Source organism: Filicampus tigris, chromosome 2 (genome assembly GCF_054856515.1).
Source record: "Filicampus tigris isolate MCC_2025a chromosome 2, RoL_Ftig_1.0, whole genome shotgun sequence".
NCBI classification, from domain to species: domain Eukaryota; kingdom Metazoa; phylum Chordata; class Actinopteri; order Syngnathiformes; family Syngnathidae; genus Filicampus; species Filicampus tigris.
This window is the reverse complement of record NC_141218.1, coordinates 1,974,136-1,986,265: the sequence shown is the minus strand read 5'-3', so window position 1 is coordinate 1,986,265 and position 12,130 is coordinate 1,974,136. Positions and strand designations below refer to the sequence as shown.

At 47.5% G+C, this 12,130-nt stretch overlaps 1 protein-coding gene across 1 annotated transcript; it reads left to right on the top strand.

The window, feature by feature from the left end:
• Window positions 1-512: 512 nt before the first annotated feature.
• Window positions 513-12,091, top strand: LOC147150773 (glycogen phosphorylase, muscle form-like). Its single transcript, XM_086055428.1, has 20 exons — window positions 513-868; window positions 2,265-2,366; window positions 2,445-2,523; window positions 2,603-2,706; window positions 3,664-3,795; window positions 4,756-4,867; window positions 4,939-5,021; window positions 5,792-5,935; window positions 6,037-6,129; window positions 6,201-6,347; window positions 6,422-6,585; window positions 6,646-6,760; window positions 7,227-7,328; window positions 7,388-7,535; window positions 7,624-7,682; window positions 8,689-8,830; window positions 8,910-9,117; window positions 10,172-10,306; window positions 10,417-10,483; window positions 11,511-12,091. The coding sequence occupies exons 1-20, from the start codon at window positions 626-628 to the stop codon at window positions 11,658-11,660; spliced, it is 2,529 nt and encodes an 842-aa protein (XP_085911554.1). The 5' UTR covers window positions 513-625; the 3' UTR covers window positions 11,661-12,091.
• Window positions 12,092-12,130: the final 39 nt, after the last annotated feature.

The window sequence follows — 12,130 nt, the reverse complement described above, 5'->3', positions numbered from 1 at the left end:
GGTCATGTGACTTGCAAGCTTAGCGCTTGGGCACTGTGATGTCATTTTCAGGCTCTACAAGGCAAAATGACCTCCCCCTGAGGTGGATAAAAACAGGCGAATTTTCCTGCTTAGTTCATATTCTCAAATGCCATATTATTCGGAACACCATGTTTAGACTAATGGGGACACATAGAACACATTGGGAACACAATTTTTGACTTGACTTCCCTTTTAAGTAGCGGGCCCCTTATCCTAACGTTACATAATTCTTTCTGAATACATCAATGGGGGTCCTTGGCTTTTCAACAGAGTTCAGTGCTAAGCTTTAAATATTTTGTGTACAACATGTAGGCCATAAATATATGGAAAAGATAAGGCGTAAAGCGACGTATTCTTGTAGTTGTTACTATTAATTGTGGCGACAATAGTTTCACAAGTGGAGGCTTATGACGCACTTTACGATTCGAGAGCCGCCTTTACCGGAAACACTTTTATTTTGACAAACACAACCCGGAACTCGGTGCATTCGATTGCGGTAACTTGGCGTGCTGTATAAATACCGCAGCAAGCCGACTTCCGACTTCGCGCTCGCTTCACAGGTGGTCTTCGAATTTCCAATTCCGTCGCGAACCCGCTATTCGACATGTCCAAACCTCTTACAGACCAGGAGAAGAGAAAACAAATTTCGGTTCGGGGTCTGGCCGGCGTGGAAAACGTCGCGGACCTCAAGCTAAATTTCAACCGACATCTCCATTTCACATTGGTGAAGGACCGCAATGTGGCCACCAAGCGGGACTACTACTTCGCGCTGGCCAACACCGTCCGCGACCACCTGGTGGGCCGCTGGATCCGGACGCAGCAGCACTACTATGAGACCGACCCCAAGGTAAGCGGACGTGGTTCGGTCTGGTGCCGCAGTCCGGCACGTACGCTCGGATGAGAGGAGGGGGGCGGGGCCTCTGCAGAGAGTGAGTGCCTGTGAGAGTGTATGAGAGCGAGAGCAAGCCTGTGAGAGAGGGAGGAAAACTGGTTGGGGGAAAGAGCCGTAGAGAGAGGGTGGGAAGAGAAGGAAGGAAGGAAGGAAGGAGAGAGAGAGACAGATGGAGAGAAAGGGGGAAAGCCGGAGAGAGTGACAATGAAGGATGGAGAGTGTGAGGGAGGGAGGGAGCGAAAGAGAGAGTGTATGAGTGAAGGGAGTAAGGGTGGGAAGGGGGAGGGAGAATGTTAAGGGAGGGTTCGAGTATGAGAGAGAGAGGAGGGCAAGAGAGGTGGAAAAAAAAGAGTGACAGGGAGGAGTGAGAAGTGAGTGTGTGTGTGTGTGTGTTACAGAGAGAGGGATGAAGACAGAGTGACTGGCAGAGAGCCAGTGAGAGAGTGCTCTTGACATCCATATATAGGCCTCTGTTGGGACCAAGTCAATAAATTGTTGTTTATCCCGTAGAGAGCGTGGACAGCAAGCGCTTACGTAACGGTCGGTGTGGCCTGTGCTTCTCCGGCGCGGCCTCGCTGTCGGGAACAGAACAAGCTGCGCCACATCTTCTCTGTCTGACCCTAATGAGGACAAGTGCGATTGCAAACGCAGGCCAAGAAGACCGCGCTTTTGTAGTCGGTATTAAACATCTCCAAACGACGGCCCGGGGGGCCATTTGGGGCCCAATGTCCATTTTTTTTATCGGCCTGCGGCATATACTAGTCATGGGATTTGACAAGAGTAGTTTAAAAAAAAAAAAGGTTTGGAGATGGTCGAAGTAGGAAGCCAGGGTGTTGCAAAAAAAAAAAAAAAAATAGGTGCCACTAACTAATAATAAATTGCTGTATTAAACTGTAGATCTTTTCTAGATATCCAAAGATACAAATCAATTATTTAGGACTAAATTAGCACCGTTTGTCTTGAAAACACTGTGGTGAATAATGATCATTCAATTTTAGAAGCGAAAATTCAGCTTGATGCTTTGTGTTAAGGTCCTATTTCTGAACATATGAGACGTCATATTATTGATCCTCAAGTAAGAGTTTTAGAAAGTGTCCTCTTTCTACAGTTTGCGTTTGTCTTTGTTCTGAATGTGGAGACGGGATTCGGCTGCTGTTCCGTGCAGCGGAGGATCTCGTCTATACTATTGACCTGATCACCTTTTAACAGGAAGCTGTTATGTCGCGCCTGATCAAACGATTCCAACTTTGAAGCGCGTCCTTCCGTTTTTCCGTATGTGGCCCTCAAAGGAAAACGTTTGGACGGCCCTGATCTGAGCCCTCTCCCCATTGATTCTCCCCTCCCCATGCAGCGGGTCTACTACCTGTCTCTGGAGTTCTACATGGGCCGGACCTTGCAGAACACCATGGTCAACCTGGCCTTAGAGAACGCCTGCGACGAGGCCACCTACCAGGTGAGGCCGCGCAGCGCGCCCAGGCGGCCGGCCGCTCGCCCGTGACGCGCTTGTGCCTGTGCTGCTGCCGTTTCCCAGCTGGGCCTGGACATGGAGGAGCTGCAGGACATGGAGGAAGACGCCGGCCTCGGCAACGGCGGCCTGGGTCGTCTGGCTGGTGAGCGCCCGCCTTGCTCTTTGACCGCTCATGTTTTAGGGAGCCTCTTCTCACCTCTGCCCGCCGCTTTTGTCCTCAGCTTGTTTCCTGGATTCCATGGCCTCGCTGGGCCTGGCCGCTTATGGATATGGCATCCGCTACGAGTTTGGCATATTCAATCAGAAAATCGTCGACGGTCGGCAGGTGGGGGATATTTCCAGGTTCGCAAGCGAGCGTCACATTCTAGTAGGGCTGCGGTCCATGATTGTTTTCGTAATCCACTCATCTGTTGATAATTTTGTCGATGAATCGGGTAAAAAAAACCCAAAATTGCAACTTTTAATTTCTGTCCCGCTGTTAAAAAATGCGGGGCGTTATTTCGATCTGACAGTCCTGACATAAATTGATTGAGATTCACTTACTGGTTTGGCCTGGAATGGATCACAAATGAGCTAAAACTTGATGTTGATCACGTGCGTTGTTTAAAAAAATCTTGTTCCAACTGAATACGAGTCGTCTTTCATGTCGGACTACAGAGATCTGACAGATTTAGTGTTGAGAGGCTGAAATTCGGAGGAGTTGGACATTTTTAAGGTACGTGTCTCAAACGGTTAATCGATAGTCAAGAGTTGGCCATTAATTTGATCATCAATTAGCTGTCGATTAATTGTTGCACCTCTACGCTCTAGTGAAGGCTCCGCTGTACTGTAATGCCCTCACACGTGGGCAAGGAGACACCGATGCACTTTCGGCCGTTCCGTGAATGAGCTGAAACGTGTCAAATGCGCAAACACAAATTGAGAGAGCTCGTCGTTTTGGCGGTCGGCCAAAACTCACTCGCAGACTCCAGCCCCCGTCGTCACTCGCTCGGCCATGGCCCCTTAACTCATTCACTCCCAATGACATGATATGTTATTTCGCAGAGGGTGTGAAAAAGTCTGGTACTGAATGAGTTGAAGACACACACAAACACTGTTGTATCTCCAGTAATGATAAAAGCGGTTTATTTCTTGACACACAACAAATCCACAATTCACCCCAAAAATAGCAACTGGGTGAACTGAATAGCGATCCATGAGTCTGTGCGCGATGACTGTAATAAATCTTCCAAATGTGCATTTGATCGAAAGGATTCAATTTGACCGTGCGGTGTTTCCACAGGTGGAGGAAGCCGATGACTGGCTTCGTTACGGTAATCCTTGGGAGAAGGCTCGGCCCGAGTACATGCGCCCGGTCCATTTCTACGGACGGGTGGAACACACGGCCGACGGCGTCAAATGGGTCGACACGCAGGCAAGTGCTACCGGGGCCCGGGTGCGTTCGGTGTGAGGGATTCCTTCATAACCGGGCCCGTTGGACTGCCCGGAGAAAGGAAGTCAGGAGAAAAACATCCCGATGGAATTCCTTCGCCCTCATTTCAATCCCATGGCGTGCTGAGGGTGAAATTCCCGTAATCTGGATTTAAAGGGCGATCAATTTAAAAAGGTTCTTTTCAAGAATATGTTCTTTGCCTCCCCACTCGTCAAAAAACGCTATTCTGATCAATATCGCATTGGCACATTTATGAAGTAAGCAGCAAAGTCCACCCGTTTTGATCCATCTCAATCCAGGAAACGGCCATTTCGCCACTTGTCGACTGAAAATGACATCGCAGTTTGTCGGGTAACACCGATCACTTCTCAGCTCGCGAATATCACATGAGTCCACCCCTTTCGTCATGTTCCAATTCATTTGCTCTTAGTTTGAAAAGAAAATTGGACCGGTCCTGGCACCAACATCCAATAAGAAACGCTAATGCCACCTAGTGGCAGAAACATGACCTGAACTCCTTTTCACTGTATATCTTTGTAACTTCAACTCACTTTATAAATGACAACAACATGACTGTATCTATGAACTAAAGCATTCAATGAATGTATTTGTATTAGGTAAACATATTTGTCCACGCTTCTGTTCACGAACAAACGTATGGAAAACCTAGAAAGATGTTATTGTACGTTTCGAACAAATTGTGAGTTAACTACGAAAATCATGTGATTTATGAATAAAACGTTGAATCGACTGACAGCCATACAGTTTATATGCATGCACGCATGTATGCATGTGCGCAGTAGGATGCGGGCATTAAATTAGTTTTGAGTCGCCTTCGAAACGGCTCGCAAAAGTATCGAGAGAGATTTGCTGCTACCGGCCGTCAGAAGTTGGCCCGTTCCCCGCCCGCTAATGGGAAGGCACGTGCTCTTTTTGATCAAGGTGGTCCTGGCTCTTCCCTATGACACGCCGGTGCCCGGCTACCGAAACAACGTAGTCAACACCATGCGGTTGTGGTCTGCCAAGGCCCCGTGCGACTTCAACCTGCAAGACTGTGAGTAGCGTCTCGCCGCTCAGCCGTCACGCTTACCATCGTCACAAGCGGTGATCTTTTGTCGCCATCAGTTAACGTCGGCGGCTACATCCAAGCGGTGCTCGATAGGAACCTGGCAGAGAACATCTCCAGGGTTCTCTACCCAAACGACAATGTGAGTGAATTGCTGCTGTCAAGTCTTTTTCTTAATTTTATTTTTATTTTATTTTTTTTGCCACTGGATTTTAAACTACGGCCCCACTGGGCAATCGGCCGATATTATCTCTTTTAAAATTGTCCGTTTTTTTTTTTTTCTTTTCCTCAATAATATTACAATTTGGAATGAGTTATGATAAAGTGATTGCACTTAATGTTGGTTTGTTGTTCAGCAGTTTTGTGCCACCCTTGAATGCTCGATCATTTTGTATGCAAAAGTGCCCTGGGGGAAAAGCAAAAGTATGTGGTTATTTTGTTTGTATGTTTGCCTCAAACACTTTGTTGTCGGCTGAGGTTAGTGGATCTTTTATATGACATGCATTGAGGAACGTAGGACCAAAAATGGAATATATTAAGAGCCTGCATTTTGCACGTATGCGTGTATTTTCTCTATGTTTAAAAATAGCGTTTTTGTCATACATGTGTTTCGCAAGCAAGTGTGTGCGCTCCGATGTGGGGCCCGCCAGTGGCACTGATGAAAAAAGATGGCTCCCTCCAGCATTCAAGTTGCCCATCCCTGTCGTCAGTTTTACGGGATCAAAAGTTATTTGATCAAAGTATCTATTTTTAAAATGAATTGGCCGACGAATCGGTAATAAGGATTTCGTTTATTCCAATATCGGGCTCGAAAACAAAACGAAAATTCGAGTCGGCTGGACCGTCTTTAAAACGCGTGTCCAAGTGATCATTTCCGGTCATTTCATCCGTCGCCTCTTTTGGGCCGTTTAGTTCTTTGAGGGGAAGGAGCTGCGTCTGAAGCAGGAATACTTTGTGGTGGCCGCCACGCTTCAGGACATCGTCCGCCGATTCAAAGCGTCCAAGTTCGGCTCCACGGAGTTTGTGCGCCTGGATTTGTCGGCGCTGCCCGACAAGGTTGGTCCATTAACGCGAGTGGTACGTGCCCGCCGCGTCCGCCGCCGCCTTGATTTGACTTTTTTTTTTTTTTTTTTTTTTCTTCCCTGCGCCTTGGGCAGGTGGCCATCCAGCTGAACGACACGCATCCCGCTTTGGCCATCCCCGAGCTGATGAGGATCCTGGTGGACACGGAGAAGCTTCCGTGGGCGAAGGTTTGCAAAGGCCGGCCGTACTTTTCTTGTCACGTGGCCAGCGCGCTGATCCGTAGCCGACGTGGACCCAGGCCTGGGACGTGGTGGTGCGGACTTGCGCCTACACCAACCACACGGTGCTGCCCGAGGCCCTGGAGCGCTGGCCCGTGGATCTCTTCCAAAACCTGCTGCCCCGACACCTGGAGATCATCTACGAGATCAACAGGCGCCACCTGGAGGTAACTGTCAGATGTGCCGCCGCTCGCGCCTCCTCCCGATATTTGAGGTCAAGCTCCGTGGTGGCGCTTTGCAGCGCGTGGCCAAGCTGTACCCCGACGACGGGCAGCGCGTGCGCCGCATGTCGCTCATCGAGGAGGGCGACGTCAAGAAGATCAACATGGCTCACCTGTGCATCGTGGGCTCGCACGCCGTCAACGGGGTGGCCCGCATCCACTCGGAGATCATCAAAAACACCGTGTAAGCTTGCCCCGCCCCGCCCGCGTGCCCCCCGCGATGGCTCATGTGACTCTGGTGCAGCTTCAAGGACTTCTACGACATGGACCCTGACAAGTTCCAGAACAAGACCAACGGCATCACGCCCAGGCGCTGGCTTCTCATGTGCAACCCTGGACTGGCTGATGTCATCGCTGAGGTGGGTCGGCTCAAAAAAACAAAACAAAAAAAAAAACAAAGGGACTGGACATGAGGAATATATGAGGTCGTTTCAGCAAATTCATCTGCTGACGGGGTTGCGTCAACCTTTCTTTCTCTCGCTTTCCTTCCTCCTAAATAGGCAAACCGTGTTGAAATGCACATTAGCAACTGTAAGCAAGATGACTGGAGTTGCTTTTGGCAAGCAGGTCGGAAAAATGGCAACTCCAGTCAAGTCCGATGACCGGAGTCCTCCGGCTCAGAGATGCAGATGCATTTATTGCTTGTATTTGTTCAAAATATCGTACACGGGAAGAGGACAAAGGAAAAATAATCAGATTTAAATCACTGTCACAATATTGTGGAAAAAAATGTCACCATTTGTTTGGGTCCAAATCTTTCGGCCGGGAAAAGCCTGTCGTTTGAGGACGGCTTCCTCAGCAAACGAGTTTGTTTGCACTCTGCAGCGAATCGGCGACGACTACGTCCGCCACCTGGACCGGCTGAAGGGGCTGCTGGACTTCGTGGACGACGACGCCTTCATCCGAGACGTCGCCAAAGTCAAACAGGTGAGACGGCGACCGGCTTCTTTCTGCGGAACATGTGCCAGCGTCGCTCTCGCGCGCAGGAGAACAAGATGAAGTTCGCCGCCCATCTGGAGGAGCGCTACGGCGTGAAGATCAACCCCAGCTCCATGTTCGACGTGCAGGTGAAGAGGATCCACGAGTACAAGCGGCAGCTGCTCAACTGCCTGCACGTCATCACGCTCTACAACCGTTAGTGCTCCCTCCGGCCGCGGCCGAAAGAAATCAAATGAAATGAAATGAAAAGGCGGACGTCGCTTTGTTTGTTTTTCGAACGCAGGCATCCGGAAGGAGCCCAACAAGGCTTGGACCCCGAGGACCGTCATGATCGGGGGAAAGGTGACCACGCCCGCATCCAAAGCATGCAATTATCACATATTCAAACGCTGCACTTGGCTCCAAAGAAAAAGAGACTCTGGCAAGAGCCAACGGATTCGTGTAACATGCACTGCAGTAGAAAAAGTACAAATGACCGTCCGTTTTCCCTATATGGACAACCATTTTCATAACTTGGCCCAAAGATTTGCTGAGTAACAAAAAAAATGCAAGATTTGCTCACGATAACCCAAAAATACACCATACATTTTTTTTTTTTCAAATTTTTGAACGCCAGAAGCTGGTGGTTTTCTAGTCTTTGAGTGAAAGTCAACGCAAACATTTTTTTTTCCAAGAATATGTTCTATGCAAGCCCACTAGTTGAAACAGGGCATTGTGATAAATATTGCGTTTGTGGAATAAGTGTTAATCCACTCGTTTTTAGCCATCTCGGGGCGGCCATTTTGTCTTTTGTCGACTGAAAATGACATCACGACTGCTCACGACAACCAATCACGGCCCAGATTCAGCAAACTGGTCAGCCGTGATTGGTCGTCGTGAGTAGTTGTGATGTCATTTTCGGTCGACAGAAGACAAAATGGCCGCCCCCGCAGAGGGCTAAAAACAAGTCCAGTTTGCTGAATTACTGTAGACAATATCGCTATTTTTGTCCACATTTACATGGGCACACGACAAAACGCAATCATCACACTGTTGAAAACATTTTTACAAAATGTTTTAATCGGCATTGTGGGGGGGGGGGGGGGGGGGGGGGGCTGTCAACCGTCATCATAGCTAGAAATGACAACGCATGGTGAAATCCATATTGTGCGAGCTTTTAGAAGTCAAACGTAACAATTAAATTGTCTCCAAAATCTCATGTGTAGGTCGCCACCCCCAAAAAAAGTCCGATTTTGAAACGCGTGTCCCAAATATGTTTCGGGGCACTTCAAGCCCGCCGCGATGCTTGAATTGGCGGCGCCCTCGCAAAGAATCGAGTGAACGGTGCGTCTTTGGCGTGGGTGCGCAGGCGGCTCCCGGTTACCACACGGCCAAGCTGATCATCCAGCTGATCACGTCCATCGGCAACGTCGTCAACAACGACCCGCTGGTGGGCGATCGCCTCAAGGTCGTCTTCCTGGAGAACTATCGAGTCACTCTGGCCGAGAAAGGTTTGCTTGGCTTTTTCTCGTGCTTTTGGGGGCCACGGCCGGCGCGGCGTTGACGCGGGGGTCCTCCTTGCGTCCGCAGTCATCCCGGCGGCCGACCTGTCGGAGCAGATCTCCACGGCCGGCACCGAGGCGTCGGGCACCGGCAACATGAAGTTCATGCTCAACGGCGCCCTCACCATCGGCACCATGGACGGCGCCAACGTGGAGATGGCCGAGGAGGCCGGCGAGGACAACCTCTTCATCTTTGGCATGAGGGTCAAAGACGTGGAGGCCATGGACAAAGCTGGGTGAGGGGACGCTCAATGCTGTTGTCGTTTTGGCAACGGGGCATCTTACAAGACACAAGTTGCATTTTTAGTTCTTATTTTGGACGGACTAAAAGCCTGCTTTTCCATAAAAGACAGAACATTTTGAGAAGGAAATTGCATTTTGAAATTCACTAGCCAAAACGGGACTTTTTACTTTCATTCAAATTTGACTTGAGCAGCATCATACAATTTGACCTTTGCAAAATGCAACTAGCCTCCCAAATTTTTATGCTAACAAAATCCGTGAAAAAATTTGAAATTCGTGAGATTATGACTGCCTTTAAAAAATACAATTTAAGTCATAGGAGAGAATGATTGTTTTTTATATGTTCAAAATATGACTGTGTTTTTTGAAAAAAAAAAAAAAAATATTTTTTTTCATTGTAAAAAATATATATTTTTTTCATTGTAAAAAATATATATATTTTTTCATTTTAAAAATACAAGCCCCTTTAAAATGGGCAGAGATTGGTCTTTTTATTTTTGTCCTTACACATTAAGAAAACAACATAAGACAAAAATTCAAGCATTTCCTGAACTTTTCAACCCGTTGTAAAGTTAAACAAATACGAAAGGATGAAGCAATCAAATGTTCTGCCTGAAATTCTCAATTGCTGTACGTTTTCAGGAATCAAAAATGGTTATTTTATTCATTATATACGTACATTGTTTTAAATGGATTAGCTACTTAATTGGTTATCAGAATTTTATTCTGCCAAATATTAAAATTAGTATCGGCTTCAGAAACTCCATATTGGTGTAATACATTTTTTAAAAAAATACAACTTAATGTTATGAGTATAACTTTGAAAAAAAATGTTGAGATACAGCATGACAATACAATCGGACTTAACCTTGAGGGAAAAAAAAAAAAAAAAGACTTTATCCTCATATGATTGCCTTTGTTTCCTGAGCAAAAAAAAACCCTCTTGCAACACTCTGTTGTGTCGTCCAACCAGATGCAAACAATCACTCAGTTTCCACCCAAGTTGATACGGAAGCGGGCCTTGTGCGTTCCTCGCTCTCTTTGCAGATACGACGCCATGTCGTACTACAAGCGCATCCCTGAGCTGAAGCAGGCCGTGTCTCAGATCGCAGCCGGCGCCTTCAGCCCGCAGCAGGCCGACCTCTTCAAGGATCTGGTCAACATGCTCATGCATCACGACAGGTCCCGCCCGGCCCAGGCGTCCTCCTTATGGACGCGCGTCTACTTGGCTCTGCGTGGCTCGACGTGGCTCATCGTCTCACCCGAGGCCTTTTTTCTTGTGCGCGCCGCAGGTTCAAGGTGTTTGCGGACTACGAGGACTACGTCAAATGCCAGGAGAGGGTGAGCGCCCTCTACAAGGTCAGTAGCCAAATGGCCGCTTCGCCCAGTCCAGGGCAACTCCTCGCTCCCGTCCGCCCGGCGTTTGCATTTTTGACACTCGTCTTGATTTTGTTGCATTCATTCGTTCGTTGAATTAGTCAGACCTGCCCCGCCCCCCCCCCACAATTGGTTCATCACGACGTAGTGATTAGGCCCGACCAAGATGGGGTTTTTCAGGCCAGTGTCGATTCCGATCACTGTTTCATCCGCCAATTAAATTAAAACTAGATATATAATAAATCAAATCTTTTTTTTTTTTTTTCTCTTAACACTTACAACAATAGAAATGAACACACCTGGCTGTCAAGTTGTAGACCTTTGGCATAATTTGTACTGGCGGAAACCACGTACATCGCTGTTTTCCGTTCCAAAATAGCGTCTCAGATGACATTCAGATATGGAGGGGCGAATTACAACTTTCGGAAGATTGAGTAACACCCCAGGGTGGATGGGAATGCATCCATATAATTCTCTTGGTCTTATGTTGTAATGTATTCATCCCCAAAAAGTGTTTGCGAAAGAGCTAAAATGGGTTCATCGGTGAGGCCCGAGTACTGATTTGGCTTTTCAAAAATATGAAGTAATTGCTTAATACTTTGTCAATTCTAATGAAGTTAATAAAAAAAAAAAAAAAAGAATTGTTTCATTAAAATATATTTACTCGTTTTTGATTCTTTCAAAGGAATAACTGGAGATGATAAAGTAAAAATACAGGAGTACCGTATTTTTTCAATATGCAAATATTTAAAAATAGGGTGAATTAAAAAAACGTATACAGATTTTGCATGCATGTTTTTGTTAAAAAAAAAAAAAAGCATTTATTGTTTTTGTGGCTGGTCTGTGTGATTTAAAAATTATTGAAGACGTGTGGAAGACTTTCAGGTCAATTCTGTTGACTAGCAGCACAATTTTTGTGGTGTCATTGGGGGCCCCAAAAGCCTCTCAACAAAACTCCTTTTTTGATTCCAATGGACGTGCACATTTGTGTGTGTGTGTGTGTTGTCAGAACCCTAAAGAGTGGACCAAGATGGTGATCCGCAACATCGCGGCGTCGGGTAAATTCTCCAGCGACCGCACCATTTCCCAGTACGCCAGGGAGATCTGGAGCATGGAGCCCAGTTTGGAGAAGATCGCCGCCCCCGACGACCCCCGCTAAAGTACACGTAGACAAAAGAGAAAAAAAACGAAACCTGTAGCCTCTCACTGTCGCAGCTCTTGAAAATGCCTCGTCCCGCATTGGCGGAGAAATTAATCAGTATTCACATTTGCTAACTCCTACTTCCATCTTGACCGGGACCACGCGCGCACACACAACCCCAGAAACCGAAAGCCTTTCCAAACACTCCAAAACGCCGAAAGCTGTGATAGCAAGTGTCCTGTCGGTCTTCCAGTCGTAGTCTGTTTTCTCCCGCACGCTGCTCTCCGCTGCTAACATGAACTGTGTGTCCGTTTTGCGTGTCCCCATGCGTCTTTCCCCAAACGATGTCCGTCCACGTACTGTAAGCGCTTGCACGTCTAACACCCAAGCTGTCATTTTTCATGTCTGCCCACGTTTGTCTTTGTCAATAAACGGCAAAATCTAACCGACGGCTCCGCGTGTCTGCGTGAGAATATTTCCCGGGCCCA

Excerpts from the sequence above, each read along its gene's own strand:
- LOC147150773 (XM_086055428.1), top strand. The coding sequence starts at position 626 with ATGTCCAAACCTCTTACAGACCAGGAGAAGAGAAAACAAATTTCGGTT. Across the intron at positions 4,868-4,938 it reads CGACTTCAACCTGCAAGACT|TTAACGTCGGCGGCTACATC; the intron begins GTGAGTAGCGTC and ends TGTCGCCATCAG. Across the intron at positions 7,683-8,688 it reads CCGTCATGATCGGGGGAAAG|GCGGCTCCCGGTTACCACAC; the intron begins GTGACCACGCCC and ends GTGGGTGCGCAG.